This window comes from Vigna radiata, chromosome 8 (genome assembly GCF_000741045.1).
Source record: "Vigna radiata var. radiata cultivar VC1973A chromosome 8, Vradiata_ver6, whole genome shotgun sequence".
Classification (NCBI taxonomy): domain Eukaryota; kingdom Viridiplantae; phylum Streptophyta; class Magnoliopsida; order Fabales; family Fabaceae; genus Vigna; species Vigna radiata.
This window is the reverse complement of record NC_028358.1, coordinates 2003241-2019537: the sequence shown is the minus strand read 5'-3', so window position 1 is coordinate 2019537 and position 16297 is coordinate 2003241. Positions and strand designations below refer to the sequence as shown.

At 31.0% G+C, this 16297-nt stretch overlaps 2 protein-coding genes across 5 annotated transcripts; one reads left to right on the top strand and one right to left on the bottom strand.

Moving 5' to 3' along the window:
• Nucleotides 1–335: 335 nt before the first annotated feature.
• On the bottom strand, nucleotides 336–6538 carry LOC106772233 (calcium-dependent protein kinase 20-like). The gene is made up of 7 exons (XM_022784509.1): nucleotides 5157–6538; nucleotides 3118–3261; nucleotides 2888–3040; nucleotides 2027–2142; nucleotides 1649–1816; nucleotides 1229–1453; nucleotides 336–1158 (listed from the first exon to the last, which is right to left on the bottom strand). The coding sequence occupies exons 1-7, from the start codon at nucleotides 6004–6006 to the stop codon at nucleotides 1087–1089; spliced, it is 1728 nt and encodes a 575-aa protein (XP_022640230.1). The 5' UTR covers nucleotides 6007–6538; the 3' UTR covers nucleotides 336–1086.
• Nucleotides 6539–11271: 4733 nt separating this feature from the next.
• LOC106771002 (APO protein 3, mitochondrial) lies at nucleotides 11272–14135 on the top strand. 4 transcript variants are annotated; one of them, XM_014656875.2, is made up of 4 exons: nucleotides 11272–11844; nucleotides 12251–12655; nucleotides 12956–13386; nucleotides 13480–14135. In XM_014656875.2, exons 2-4 carry the CDS (start codon nucleotides 12282–12284, stop codon nucleotides 13887–13889), a joined length of 1215 nt encoding a protein of 404 aa, XP_014512361.1. In that variant the 5' UTR covers nucleotides 11272–11844; nucleotides 12251–12281; the 3' UTR covers nucleotides 13890–14135. The 4 variants fall into 4 exon arrangements, with proteins under 4 accessions (XP_014512361.1, XP_014512359.1, XP_022640791.1 ...); XM_014656873.2 differs by having other exon boundaries at nucleotides 11275–11844; nucleotides 12254–12655; XM_022785070.1 differs by having other exon boundaries at nucleotides 11282–11844; nucleotides 12356–12655.
• The last annotated feature ends 2162 nt before the right edge of the window (nucleotides 14136–16297 follow it).

The following is a 16297-nucleotide window of genomic DNA, read 5'->3' as shown; positions in this document are numbered from 1 at the left end:
TTGAAAGCATTTCCAAATCTAGAAAATGTCATCTGAAAGTGATGTTTTGGAATATTTTTCATATTTCAAAAGATATTTTTAGATGTAGAATTACCTTATAGAACACTCATTACAAAATATAATTATTTGTAATTTGTACATATCATTTTAATTATTTGTAATTCGTACATAGAAGAAAAAATGTGAAGCTTGTTCAGCTAAAAGACCAAGTAATAAGAAAGTATTTAGTCTAAAATAATATTGTATTCTCGTGTATTTCCTTTTGCTTGATGTTATGTTATGATGTTGAAATATTGAATCTATTGTGGAGGGAAACCTGTTTCAGCCAAGTGAGTTAAAAGTTAAAAACAAAACCAAATGAAAGAAAGGAAAGGGTGGTGTAAAGCTTTTGTTGTGCTCCAAATTCATCTCTTGATTCTCATCAAATTCATCCACTTGTACCATTGGGCAAAAATAGGAAGTTACAAAAGAACAAAAATTTACTGATTGTGTATACACTTAAAGTGAAGCATCCTTAAACCAAAGGTACAGCTAAGTTGGCTCTCTATACACGAATGCAAACAGGGTACATGAGTTGATACAACATGGTTTGAGAGTGACTGAAAGATGGCATGGCATAGCATGGCTTTAAAGACTTAAGAGCTTCACAGCTGGAAGAACATACATATCTTTCGTAAATGCATGCCCTTCAACATTGCTTTCGGAAATTTGTCACCAATTTCATGTAGAGTGCGAACCGGCATTGTAACATCATTTGATCACATGCTGAAAAGTCGTTCTACCATCATCCATTTACCCCCACAAAAGGGTTACAGATTCAACGGGAAAAACTGTGATCTGTTGCTCTAGGTTATATACTCAGCAAAAAAATGATTTGTAAATACATAAACACTGCTTATCATGCCATTCAAGCTTCCTATCCTTGAAGCTTAAACAATTTTTCTAAGTGCATGCATGTACTTACATAACCTGGCGTCTGCAAGAGATTATGCTAGCTGTGAGAGTGAGATTGTTTATCAAGTTCTCGTTTGGCAAGATCAACAGATCACCAAATGCTTGAAGGGGTCCATAATTTACTCATGATGTCTAAAATCCCTTTTTGCCAAATCCAGTGTCTTGCATCATGGCAACAAACTCACTATAATCAATGCGTCCATCCTGAAACAGTGCAGAATATAAGTCAAATAAAGAAAACAAAAAACTAAACCACTGGAATGCAATATATTACATTATCCTGGTCAATTTCACGTATTATCTCATCCAGGTGATAATCCTGCAAGCCAAACTGTTCGCAGGCTTGTTGGAGCTCATCCTGTGTAATGTATCCACTCCCATCTTTGTCAAAGTATGTGAATGCTGCATATAGATGATCTTCCTTCTGGATCTTGTTTAGGTGTACCATAGCTGCAATGAATTCACCGTAGTCTATGGTGCCACTGTTATCAACGTCTGCCTGCATTATATAAATAAGAAAGCAAAAAGATTGATGTGATGAATTACTTAATGAAATCAATCACTGAATCGAGTGCATGTTCATAAATAGTCCAATTGTATTCCAACGAATCAAACTACAACCAGTCACAGGTCCTTTAGTACAAGAAACAGTAGCACATAGAGCGGCCAATTTGGATTGCAGGCAAGCACTTACCGCTTGCATTAACCAAGCAATTTCAGAATCCTTAAGAACAGAACCCACTCTCTCTAAACCATTTTTCAGTTCCTCAAGCGTGATTTGTCCGCTATTATCGGTATCTATCATCCTGAACATTTCTTTCAGTCCTGCAATTTCTTCCTCAGACAAACTTTCGGCAATTACCTGACAAGGGATAATACAGCAAGTCAAACCACTGCTTGAATGGAGCAATTATCTACAACTAACAATGTTCAATATTATCGTCCCTATTCAAATGCCCGAGGCATAATCAGCTAGACTATTTTTGTCAATATATATAGTGAATGATAACGTAAGCTAGTTCTCGAGCACCTGCAATGTATTTCTATTCTCAAATAAATAATGGATACTCACTCGAATGGCTATTTTTTTGAGCTTATTCATGGCAGAGAATTGCTTCAAACGACTCAAGACAGCAGAGTCAAGTGGCTTATCAGGAGCAACGCCTCCGACTTGCACCCATGGATGGCCTGCATATCATCAACCATTATCCGTGCCTCAGCATAAAATTATATGTCTTGAATGAAACCTTTTTCCTTTGCTAATACACTTGATATAGATAAATTTTTCACTACACATTAAGTTTCAAAGTTATATTGTTTACTCGTATTTATTTTATTATAATAATATTGTCAAGCAGTTTTAATATAATTTTTGAGAGAAAAAAATGTAGTAATTCAATCATAAATATCTTTAATATATTTCTAATTTCAAAATTATATTTATACAGTAGAGTTTTCATGTATTAATGTGAGAAATAAAACAGAGGCATTCCAACAGAAAGCACCATGTGAATTAGGATACTATTTCATCTGAAAAATCAAAATCAGAAAATCTCCACTGACAAGGCAAACTTCAAAATTTTGGTTTATCTTCTGAATATTGTGGTAATGTCTATTCCGCAGGAGCAATTTGAAATTCATGGCCCCAATACTTCTCATTCCGAAAAGGGAGGGGAGGCAAAAGCGGACAGGTCAAGCTTTTTTCTTTTATTATAGGAAAGGAGACAGTTTATCATCATAATAGCTGTTAGTTTATAGTAAGTAGTTCTTGATCAGATATTCTGTCCACATGAATGCAAATTGTTAAAAAAGAAAATCCTAAGAACTAGACAATCTATAAGATTATTTGAAATTGATCTTAAGAACAAAATGGCGAGAAAACTTTTGCAAAATAAATCAAGCCCAGTAGCATCAACGAGACATGCGTACTCACAAAGAACTTCATGTGCTGTCAGCCTCTTTTTAGGGTCCCTTACAAGCATCCTTCGAACAAGATCCTTTGCGCTTTCGGATATGCTTGGCCAGGGTTCAGAAACAAAGTCAAGCTCTCCTTTCAAAACTTGCTCAAATATTCCCTGTTCCGTTTCTGATCCATATACCAAACATATCAGGCATTTATGAGCAAGTATAGCATGATGAAATTAAACGGTATAGCATTCTCACCATCCCAAAATGGGGGAACTCCACTGAGTAAAATATAGATGATCACCCCAGCACTCCAAACATCACATTCTGGACCATAGTTCTTCCGCAAAACTTCAGGGGCCACATAGTACGGGCTCCCAACCACATCAGTGAATGTTTCACCTGAAGTTATGAACAATTTCTTAATCTGAATTCGGAAAGGCCAAATCCCAAATAAAAGGCGGAAGAAAAAGAGTGGCATAGTTAAACGAAATGGAGTCCCTCCTAGTAAGTTAAGAGAACACATCTTTGATGAGGTAGCAATATAACAGGATGTCCTACATGCATGAGATGACTTAAACATCTAAAATGCACCCGCCATACAAACCCCTGCAGTACACTCGCACATTAATTCAGTATTTAGCTAACATGGTCAGCAAATCGTCCACCATATTTCTCCACTATAGAATTCTATAAATATAGACCCTATTACCCGACGTGCACAACTGTTAAACAGATTCCTTCGTAAGTAGCCATAGTAATGTCCTGACATAAGCTAAAGAAAATTACTAACAAACAAGCAATAGTTCAGAAGAATAATTGCTTTATCTAAAACATTAATTTTGGAAATAAAAGTCAATGTAACTACGAATAAAGTGTATAAAAAACGTGAGAGTCGAAACATCAAAATTCTGGCTTGAATTGACGGTATTAAAGTATCAAGAGGAAAATGTTCATGAAAACAAATGCCCACAAGGAAGAGGAGACTAAAAAGAGCCATGTCTTTACTCTATATTCGTAGTAGACAAGAAAGAGGAGAAAGCAAACGTGTTTTGAATTCCGAATTAACATAATTAGCTGTACAAAAAGAAAATAATCGATTTCCAGATTCAATAGCAGACAGAACCGGAAACCACATACCATCCTAAACAAAAACAATGCACAAATGTAACTAATAAATTTGCTCATTTATGATACTAGAAACATGTATCTTACTCCAATCACATGGATGATTCTCTTAGATCAAAGCCGTTTGTTTTCTATCGTTTCAAATTCCTTTATTCGGGTAGCACAGTACATATTTGAGCAGGTACAATTAATAGATCGTTAGATGTCTCTCCCAACACTTCATGATCATAATAAACTTCAAAACTATTAAGATGGCGTTGCTAATAGCTTCTACCGAGCTTATTTAAACTTATGATATAGTAAAAAGTTTTTCTTACTTAACTAAGCTTGTGAATAAGGTCAGCTTAAATGAATTTCTCAATAAATAAGTATTTACACAAGAAAAAATAAATAAAAAGATAAATAAATCAAGATTTCTTCATAAATTAAAATGAACTTGCTTGCATACCGACTATTGTCGGTATAAGTGATAATGGATTCGACCTCCTATTATGGTTTCGAGTCTTAATATTTTGATAGAATAAACATAGTTGAGCAGGGAGACTCTCCTAAAAATGGTGAGTCGAGTTCTCCCTTAGAGATTACTCATTTTCAAAACCAGTTGATACTTCATATCATTAACATAATTACCCAGAAAAACCAACTTACATACTTGAACTTTTTTAAATGCTTTAGGATTATTGTACTTCTCTTCAAAGCCGAAATTCATAAGTTGATCTTAGCTCATACCAAAAGTTTAATATATTTTACTTATTTTTTTTAATAACTAGTTATTGAGGAATTTATCCAAACTACACTGAAGCTATTACATAAGTTGTTACGGAATTTAGTTAACTATTTACATTTAAGGACAAAACTTAGATATTTTTAGTATTGATCTCTGATAAAGATTGGAGTTTCAAAAACCTTTGTAAATCATCATGATCTGATGCGAATAATCCACTAGATATATCTGTTACTAATATCTACTAGAAAATTTGACTGAGCATGTAAAAGATGGTCTAACCAATCATAATTTTTTTTCATCTATGTAACATTTAAGTTAGACCTTCATTATATACCAACATGAAACTAACTTTAATAAAATAAACACACTTCCTAGATGTAAATTTTGTCTCTAAAACTTTGATTCTTAACACCAAGGATCCACTTAGAAAAGGGGGGAATACCTGGTCTAAAGAACACGGAGAGTCCAAAATCAATGGTCTTAAGGGGAGACTCTTCCTGATGATTCATGAACAAAAAATTCTCGGGCTTCAAATCCCTGTGCATGACCCCAAGAGAGTGACAAGCCTCCACCACACTAACAATCAACCTAGCAAGTTCTGCGGCCTTCTTCTCGGTGTAATGCCCCCTCTGTATGATCCTATCAAAGAGCTCTCCTCCAGCGCAGAGCTCCATCACGAGGTGCACCGCAACGGCGTCCTCGTATGCCCCAACGATCTGAACCACGTTGGGGTGCCCCGCCAAGTGGTGCATGATCTGAATCTCCCTCCTCACATCCTCCACATCCTCTTGCGTCGTCAACTTCCGCTTCGCGATGGACTTGCACGCGAAGTCCTTGTTCGTCCCCTTTTGCACGCACAGAAACGTCGTCCCGAATTGGCCCTGCCCTAGCTTCCTCCCCAAGCTGAAGAACTCCTTCATGTTCTCTGTTTTTCGACCCAGCACGGACTCGACTTGTAGTCCCATACTGGACAACCGTTTCACGTGCGTGGGTTTCTTAGCCTTGTCACCGGAAGTCGACTCGGTGTGGCTCGAAGCCGGCTTCTCGTGGTCCAGCGGCTGGGGCATTTTGACTGGCTCGGGCGGCGTGTTCTGCACCCGGCTCGGAGGATCCGCTGGTTTTGAAGGTGCGGGTTCCGAGGCTTTCTGGGCGTTCGGTTCCGGAGTCGAGGTTTTGCTCTCGGCGGAAGGAGGCGGAAGGCGAGACTCCGGCGGGCGCGTCTTCCACACCGCCGCCGAAACGGACTGGAGGAAGCCGTTACCGACGTTCGGTCCCACGCAGTTGTTACCCATCGGAGTAGAGAGTTCTTTCACCAACGCGCGAGATTCCACTCTCGCCTCGACGACGCAATCACCGATGTTGCAATCGCGAGGGAAACCATAGCGTTACGTATTCAAACTCCGAGATCTATCTCCTAGCGAATGCGAACCCCTATTTTCCGCTCTATTCAAACTCCAAGATCTATCTCCCACGGAAAACGATCCTCGAGGTTGAAGATTTTCCAATTTTGGATTTGCACATTCAAGATTGGCGTTGGCGGTTGGCGCGTGGATCAAATATCTCAAATGCAAATGGTAAGGTTAATTTGGTGAATCGGAATTGAGAATGGCGAGAATGGCGAGAATGGTGTTTGTTTGGGAGAAATTGGTGATGGAGATGGAGAACTGAGTGACGAGTTGAAGATGAAAATGGCGTGAGATTGTGATGTTATTGTTATTGTTGTTGTTCAGAGATTGGAATTCAGAAAAAGGAGAATTCAAATCAGAACGTGGGCATCACGTACCTTGGTGAGAATGAAGAGAAAATCCAGATCGCATGCATGCATGTAATAATGAACAATGCATGCTTGCTTTTGAATTTTTCCTTTTCTTTCTTTTGTTTCAAGTGTAAAATAATCATTTTAATAGTGCAAGCCAATTTTTTTCTCTTAATAATAAAATCATTTATTCTAGGTAATACTTAAGTATGATATAAGGTGTATCACAGAATATATAAGTTTAATATTAATAGATCAGCAACTCAATTAATTCTTCTTATTAGTAAAATTCTTATATTTTTGGATAAAGATTTTTTAAATAGTATTAATTTTTTTAAAGAGAATTTAGAATATTTTACCATAAAATATATAATATTAATAGAAAATTTAGGAATTGAAGTTCAGTAAATTTACGGATTATTTTGACCACTTAAATTAAATATATCTAAATTTTGTCAAAAAAAATTGAAATGTCCATAATTTCTCTTTTATTCATATATTCTTTTCTTAGATTCAATTTATGTTAATTAATATTTTTTCATTGATATTGATAGAAGTCTTTTCTAAGTTAAAATCAACCGTGTTTATTTTTAATTGGTATTGTCCATTAACAAGTTATCTCTTTTGATTGTATTTAGTTAACACTTAAGAGTATTTTAATAATGAAATGATTTTTTAATAATAGTTTATTGTGGATAATATTTAAGCGTAATATAAAGTATAAATATACTTTTAATATATTAAATGCGGACTTATAATAGTTCGTGAATCAATCCTTTTCATGAAAGTAAAACTTTTAAACATTTGAATGAAGAATTTTTAGATAGTATTTATTTTCTTGAGAAAATTTGAAATATTCTATCATAAAACTAGTTTTAAACTCGTACGTTTATTTGTGTGTTTATTAAAGGAGAATTAAAAATCGAAAATAATAATTATTATTTTTAAGTTTATAATTAAGTTTTAAATAAAATTAATCTTAAAATTAGTTTATAAGTTTAGAAAAGTCAATATATTAATAAAAAAAAACAAATAGTAGATTTTGTAAAAATATAAAGAATAAAATATGTGCAAAATAGAGTAAACTTTCTAAAAGTATAAAAGATATGTAGAAATATGTAGGGTTGACTCACTAAAATATAAATTAGTATGTGAATAAACTGATGTAATATGAATTGTTAGACTTGTCTAATCAATCCATTGATAAATTCATTCAATATATGTTGTTAAACTCATCTAATCAGTATATTGACACATTTGTCTAATGTGTATTGTTACCTAATTAGTAGATAGACAATCTTGTATAATGTATATTGCAAGACTCGTCTAACTATATAATGGAAGAAGTCTTATTAATATATTAATCTAATGTGTATGAATAGAATCAACTAACATATATTGTTAGCCTAATGTAATTAATGTATGTACAAACTCATTTAATGTGTGTTACAAGACTCGTCTAATCAATGTATAAAAATATTTGTCTAATGTGTATTTTTGTACTCATTTAATTAATGTATAGAATAACTCATCTAATATTTGTTGTTATACTCATCTATGAATAAACCCAAATGTGTATTGTGAGACCTGTGTAATATATTTTTGCTATACTCATTTAAACAATGTATAAATAGACTCCTCTAATGTGTATTGTAAGATTCATCTAAGTAATAAATGAACATACTTGTATAATGTTTATTAGTAGACTCGTTTAATTTATGCCTTGAAATATTTGTCTAATGTATATTGTTAGAGTCATCTAGTAAATATGTGAATGATTTATCTAATGTGTATTGTTTAACTCGTTTAATCAATAAATTGTCAATCTCATCTAATTTTTTTGCTTTGCGCATCTAATATTGTATTCTCAAACTTGTTTAATAACTTTTGTTATACTTGTCTAATTAACATATGAAATGACTTGTCTAGCTAATATTTATTGTTACACTTATCTAATTATAGACAATCTTGTGTATTTTTTTTTACTTTATTATTCTAATTAGTGCGTGGAAAAACTAATTTGATGTGTATTGTTAGACTCGTTTAATCACTACGTCGATAAATTCACCTAATGTGTATTGCTACACTTATTTAATCAATATATAAACAAACTCATATAATTTATATTGCTAGACTCGTCTAATAAGTGTATATTTAGATTCATGTAATGTGTATTACAAGACTCATCTAATTATTGAGTGGACAAACTTTTCTAATGTGTATTAATAAACTCGCCTAATTTGTGCATAGACGAATTTGTCTAATGTATACTGCTAGACTTGTCTCATCAGTGTATAGATATACTCATTTTAGTGTTTGTTGCTAGAACCGTTTAATTAGCGTATGGACACAATCATCCAATCAATGTATCTACAAACTAATTTATTTGTATTGCAATACTTGTTTAACCAATGAATGGACAAACTCATAGACTCGTATAATTTGCGTATGGAGAAACAAACTTGTGCAATATAGATTAATGTCATACTTGTCTTATTAGTGTATAGACAAACTCGTTTAGTGTTTGTTGTTAGACTTGTTTAATTAATTTATGAACAAACTCGTCTAATGAGTATTTCTAGACACATATAGTCATTGTGTGGAGTAAGTCATCTAATACTTTTTTTCTGTACTAGTTTAGTAATTGTATGAACAAATTCATCAATATTCTTAAATTTTTCTTATCAATGCATCGACAAACTCATTTAATATATATTTTTTGTATTAGTTTAATCAATGTATGCTTAGAGTTGTCTAATAAATGTATGAAATATCTCATCTAATGTTTTTTTGTTATATTTATCTAATTAATGTACGAACAAATTCGTTTATTTTTTATTAGTTCGTTTAATGATTTTGTTATATTCGTCTAATTAATGTTTGTATAAACTATTCTAATCATTAATATAATTTTTATTAGATAATATTAATTTAATTTTTACATAATAAAAATATAAAGAATATTCAACAATAAATCTATATAATAATGATAAATATATTTTTTCATTTTTTTAAGATAAAACTATGATATGACAATTTCTTTATATGAAAATGTAAATATTTGTATTATTAATAAATCTATATCAATTTTTAAATAATATTATTTTAAGACATAAAACTAAAACATGTTTTTGTTTCTAAATTTAATTTTAATATATGACAAAATAATTAAAAATTATAAAAAGGATAAAATTAAAAATTAAAACATGGTATGAAGAAAGAATTAATATTTTAAATATAAGTTAATCACTAAATACTAATTAAATGACCAAGTGTTTAGAAATTGTGAAAGAGTAAAATTAAAAATGAAAAAAATTAAGTAAATAAAAAAGAATTAATATTTTAAATCTAAGTTATTATTTAATAATAAGTATATTAAAATATATTAGATAAAAACTTTTAATTATGACTAAATTTTATTTAAGGACATATAGATTAAAAAAAGTATTTATTTATTTATTTTAAAAGTTAACTAATTTTTAAAATGTCTATCATGGTTTAAGTTGATTTAAAAAAAAAAAATCATACGGGAGATAATTTTTTATATGACAATATGAATATCTTGTATGGTTAATAAATATATATTATTTTTTAAACAATAATATTTTAATAAATAAAAGTAAAATATACTTTTATAAATTTAATTTTATTAAATGACCAATCAAATAATTAGAAATTATAGGATAAAATTAAAAATAAAAAAAATAGTATTGAAAATAATTGGTATTTTAATATAAGTTATTATTTAATAATTTATTAAATGACTATGTAATTAAATTATAAAATAATAAAATAAAAAATAAAAAATATATATAAAACAAATGAGTTAGTATTTTAAATATAAGTTATTATTTAATAATAAATATATTAAAAATATATTAGAAATTTTTTTAGTGATTATTAAAATGTCCCTATGAATACATAGCGAAAAAAAGTAATTATTTTTAAAATTAACAAATTTTTAAAATAATTTTTAAGAAGGTATATCATAATTAAATTGATTAACAATATAATTTGAGATTTATAGATAATTGACATTTTAGATATTAATATGAGAATTTCAAAATTGAGAAAGTAATAGTTATATTTTTGATCTAAACAAATAATTTATTAAATATTATATTATAGAGTTAAAATATGTTGCTATTTTTATGGTAAATCAATTTAAAAACCATTTAAATTGATAACATAGTAAAATAAGAGAGACAAGTTTTTACATGCTAGTATAAACATTTTTTGTGTGTGCACATCATTAGTATTTTTTATAATTTTTGTATTTTTATGGTAATTCAAATTTTTATAAAAAATAAAATTTAATAAATTTAAATTATTTTATATAACTAATTTAATTTTAAAAGTAAACAATTTAAAATAAAAATAAGTTAAACTCAATATATTTGATAGGGAGAGGGGATGTTCCAAGACCTAGGTTAGGTAACAAGTGAAGAGTTATATAAAATTTTATGTTGTATTTAAAAATAGAGATGATTATTATTTATGTTTGTCTTTTGATCATTAATATATCTTCTTTTATTATTATTTTTTTTCAAAAATAACATTTTCAACATGTGAATTTTGAAATTATAGTCTCAAAAATACCATTATCTTATCAATTTCAGATGTGAAAGGTTCTCTTAAATCAGGAAATATTAAAACAGATATTGTAGTTAAAGCATGCTTTAACTATACAACAAAATAAAATACATAAGGGGTGATTGTACTTAACAATTATGGAAGTGCATGAAGTAAAATAAAAATGGAGGTGGAGCAAGGAGCCACATAAATGGGTTGGGCTAGCCCAAACCCTAACTTCATCTTTCCCACGTGTCTCCTCCTTCGCCTGCACAGGTCCAATCCAAGGACACAACATCTACTCACGGCTGCACCTCCCTAACCAGCCAAGTTCTCCGGCGTCGTCGGAACCATCACAGCCCTTAAAACTCGAGCCACGGCCGTTTCTGTCAGCGGCACCATCTTCTCCTTCCCCCTTCCTATTCTGAAACTCAAATCGGGAACCAACATACCCCTTCCTCGAGAACACCACCGTGCAACCTGGAGGTCGCTGCCACGACAGCGACGACTTCAACGTCGGTCTTTCGCCACAGTCAAGATGCAAGTCGCACGCGAGCAGTGTTGATCCCACTTCTCAAGCTCGCTGGTGGCGCGATGCTCACCATTCGCGACAGACACCGCTCCTTCCGCCGCGTTGCCTTCCATAGTCACTCACGCTTTCTCCTTTCTTTTCCTCCCACCATTTGTACTTTGATTGGGCTCACAGGGCGTCAATGTCCGTGACATTGGAGAACGCAACATCAACACCAAAACGACAGAAACTTGCAAGAGTGAACTAGTGAACCACGCAATTGTTACCTAGGTGCGTTTTTGCATAAATCGTGACTTAGAAATAAGAGAATGTTGGTTGCCCCAAAAGCTGCATGATTAAATGATTTTGATCCAAGCATGTGAATAATAGTTGCTTGTTGATTGAGTTTACAATTTTCATTATCTAAGTAGGTTATATGTATGAAGTTAATTGCTGAAGCTCATATTTGTGTGGGTGTTTTTTCCTAGCTGCTGTCATGATTCTGTTCCATGTGTAACTTTAGCCGTAAAGTGTGTATTTAACAACCTTCTGTTTTGTTGGAAAGCCAAGATGAAAACATTAAATCATAATGTATGTTTTTCAACGAATTGAATTTTACTTATCAAAACAAAATAAATATTTACCACAAATTTTTAGTTTGCATAAAGTATATATAAATTTATCCATGAATATGTAGCAGTGTAGGTATCCTCTGGTAATGAGCAGTGATGCTGCCAAGACATGTTCAAACTCTTGGTGATCTCCTCGAGAGATTTAAACTAGTTCATTTTTCAAAACTCAGAGGTATACATGGACATTTTTGTCTTTGGTACTCCACTCTGTCGACTTGCAATGAGATACCAAAAAAGCTCAACAAGTTTGAGCGGAAACCGCTAGTGACAAGTTTTAACGAGCTTAAGCGAGAAGCTGGGCTGAAGAAAAAGGAGAGACAAATGGTGCATGAGATTGTATTACAACCTCCTGAAAATGGCATGCTGGTTAAGAATCTGATTCCTGTTGCTCATGAGGTTTTTGCTGCCAGATGTGAACTATTATCCTGTGTTTCAAGACTTGTCAACTATACTGCTATTTATGCATGCAGGTAGTGCTGTAACCCTGGTATTTTTCATTGTGGTTGTTTAAGCATTTAGCATTTTGCCTACAAACTTCCATTCAAGCACGATAGAGTTCCAATCAGAAGTATTTTTCTTTTTCTGGTATTTTTGGAATTGACTTGTATTTTTAACTTGTCAACTAAGTAATATTATATCATTTTTCAATGCATTCTGGGTTTTAGAAGAATTCATAATGTGAACAAGATTTATAAATGAATAATGTTAAAATGTCTCATCACTTGGTTTAAATGTGCATTATTATTGCTTTAATGTTAGATGCTTTGCAGCTTATGTGGAGAAGTTCATGTTGGTCATCCGCCACACAAAATTAGAACATGTGATGTTAAAGGAAGCCCATCAAGCAAAGAACATAGTTGGGTCAAAGGTGGTGTTGAACATGTTCTGCCACTTGTAGAATCATTTCACCTGTATGATAGAATAGGGAGGGCTGTTTCACATAATGAAATGCTTGAAGTTGACCGAATTCCAGCAATTGTGGAATTGTGTGTCCAGGCAGGTTTTGACATACCAGAGTACCCTACCAGGAGAAGGACCTTCCCTGTTTACTGTGTTGCTGGTAGGATTATAGATTTTGAGAAAAGATTTCCTAAAGAAATGTCTCTTGGGGCAGATATAGAAGCACATGGATTTTGGTATAAGAAAAAAAAACTCAATGAAGACACAAATTCCATGGTGATGCATTCTGACAATATCCAAGGTTTTTGGAAACAAATACTTTTTTCTTCTCTCAGACATTACTAACTTTATGTCCTTTGTTAACTGTATTGACTATGTGCTTGCTTCTCTGCAGCTATTGCTGTTCTGGGCATGAAAGCCTGGGAAAAAATGTGCATAGGAGCTTCAAAACTTATGGAGAAGTATCCTGTTCAAACTTGTGGATATTGTCCAGAGGTACAAGTGGGGCCCAAAGGTCATAGAGTTCGAAATTGTCAAGCTTTCAAACACCAGATGAGGGATGGACAACATGCATGGCAGAAGGCAACAATTAATGATCTGGCACCTCCAGTGTGTGTCTATCACATTCGAGATCAACAAGCAACAAAACCTTTGGTAAATGAGTTGAAAAGGTACTATGGTATGCTGCCAGCAGTGGTTGAGCTATTTGCTCAGGCTGGAGCACCAGTTGGAAAGAATTATGCATCAATGATGAGGGAAGATGTTGTAATCCCTGAAATCGATGAGGAAAAGTGGGTTGTTTAAATCATTGGATTCAGTACATGGAGGAACCATTTGTGTACTAGAGTAGTCAAAATATGAAAAATTAAGGTTTAATTACTTTCAATCATACAAAAATATATTACATTATGTTAGCCTAACTATGTTACAACTCAAAATCAAAATACATAATGTATAGTAGTTATGCAATTATCCATATAAATGCTATGGATGGAAGTTGAATACAAGAAACACACAGCAGAACACAGACACAAAACATATCTTTTTTAATACGTGTGTGTATGTCACGAATGTCAAAGGCTTATCTTTTGGTTCTCATTTTTAATTATTTTCTGATCAATAAAAAAATTTCTTGATAATCAGACAAACATCACTGTCGCGATTAAGTGTGAAACTATCACGGTCTTTAAGAATTATGACCTTTTCATTTATATTGTGAAAAGATTGTAGTATTAAATACAAGTCCAACTGATAAAAAAATTTCCAACAAATTTCTACATTCTACCACATTTAGTCAAAGTCGTTGATTTTTTTCCTCTAATGTTGTTCGTGTTATTTCCAACTTTTGAAAATACTTTTCTCATCTTCTAGACAAGTGTTGCAAAATTAATCTTTGATGAAATGTTTCAATTTTAATTTGATTTAAACAATAGAGTATTCATATTCATAGTCGATACATATGATTAATTTTTTAATAATTATTCAATAAAACATAACTCAAAATTATTTACGTTGAAATTAAACATATACAGCTAAAATAATCCAATTCAATTTAGGTTAATTTATTTGACCTAATATAATATTTTTGTTTTTTTAACTAGATGACCATTTTTACATCTATAACGAAAACAAAGGTAGGCTAAAACCTAAAAAGAAAGTTATATCAATAAGAGGTAACACGTGGAAGCAAAAATGGAAAATTGCTGTGCCATGTGTCAGAGATTTTAAGGTGGTGGCTTCTGCATTATTTAATGACAACTTTAGTTGTCCACACATTTTCTTTAAACTTATAACATTTTTTTTAAAACACTTATAACTAAATAATTTTGCCATTAATAATAATAATAATAATAAGTAATGATACCCACAAGCTTTTAGTAAAATATTTCATTCGGTTCACTAAAATATCACGAGAGTAATCATTGGTGAAAATTATTAGAAAATTAATAAATACTTATTCATTCATCAGAAACTCTAAATTCTTAATCATATATTTAAATAACATAATAAATGGACAGTTTTGAATATCATTGATTTTATTACGATGAATATTAATTGAAGTTTTCATATATTTATTATAGTAAGCCTTATTAGTTTTATGTCGTAAAATTTTGATTTCTCTATTTTATTCGGTTCGTGCGATTTTGATTCTATTTTTAAATAACAAAAGACATTTAGTCACCTATTTCATATAATTCTGACATTTGTTTGAATAAATTTTCATATAAAAACTTTTACTAAGAAAAATAAAATAAAATAAATTTTTGATAGATAAATTGATTTGTAGTCAACTTAAAATAATTATTTTTAGACAAGTTAAAACTTTTGTAAATTAGTTTGTATAACATAATTTTGACAAATTAATTAGTTTATTTGTTTTTCTTTGTTGTTCTCTTATGATTCCTTAAAGTAATATTAATATTTTGTCTTGATCACAGTCTTAAATCTAAAAATAAAATCCAAAATTTATACATAAAAACTTTAACTTCAACATGCTTATATAACATAATGAAGTCTAACATTTAGAATTTAAAATATTATATTAGAGATGATATTATGAATAAACTTGATTAAGTAACTTAGATGAAAAAAATAAGAAATTTTTGTTAAAAAAATAAATTTTAAATTTAACTCAATCTCAAAAAGAATGATTTATTATATATAGTTTCCATTCATATATAATTTAAATTGATTTTATGTCTAAATATTATATTTTTAATAAATTTTATTATATAAATTAAAATAAAAAATAGTTTAATATTTGAATGGAGTGGACAAGAATGGAGTGTATAGTGTTCAATTCTTTATCACTCTCACCATGACACTTTTTACAAGTCAACGTCATCTTCGTCTTCCATTATTTTCCCTCTCATTTAGGGCACCGCCCCTTTCAACTTTTCATTTCATTGTTCTTATATCATTTTATTTTTATTTTTTTTGTAAATCACTACTTAATACCTTTTTATACTATTTTCGGAATAATTTCATCTTTTCAAACAATATTATATTTTTTTATGGTTTTTTCTTCAGTATATTAATTAGAGCGGAAAATTAGAGTATACAAAGGACAAAAAGATAAAAATAATAATTGAGAAGAGATTGAAAAATAGGAAATATTATCATTCCCTTTTTTGGTATATAAGAATGAAAAATGGTGGAATTTATGTAGTTACTATTTTAAATTCATTTGAAATGAATATTGAATAAGACAT

What these genes read in the sequence shown, in the direction of transcription:
- LOC106772233 (XM_022784509.1), bottom strand. Translation starts at nt 6,006, where the DNA reads ATGGGTAACAACTGCGTGGGACCGAACGTCGGTAACGGCTTCCTCCAG. An exon ending in TCAAAAAAATAGCCATTCGA is followed by an intron (nt 1,817 to 2,026) that starts GTGAGTATCCAT and finishes ATCCCTTGTCAG; the next exon opens with GTAATTGCCGAAAGTTTGTC. An exon ending in GTGAAATTGACCAGGATAAT is followed by an intron (nt 1,159 to 1,228) that starts GTAATATATTGC and finishes GCACTGTTTCAG; the next exon opens with GATGGACGCATTGATTATAG.
- LOC106771002 (XM_014656875.2), top strand. Translation starts at nt 12,282, where the DNA reads ATGCTGCCAAGACATGTTCAAACTCTTGGTGATCTCCTCGAGAGATTT. An exon ending in ACTGCTATTTATGCATGCAG is followed by an intron (nt 12,656 to 12,955) that starts GTAGTGCTGTAA and finishes GATGCTTTGCAG; the next exon opens with CTTATGTGGAGAAGTTCATG. An exon ending in GCATTCTGACAATATCCAAG is followed by an intron (nt 13,387 to 13,479) that starts GTTTTTGGAAAC and finishes GCTTCTCTGCAG; the next exon opens with CTATTGCTGTTCTGGGCATG.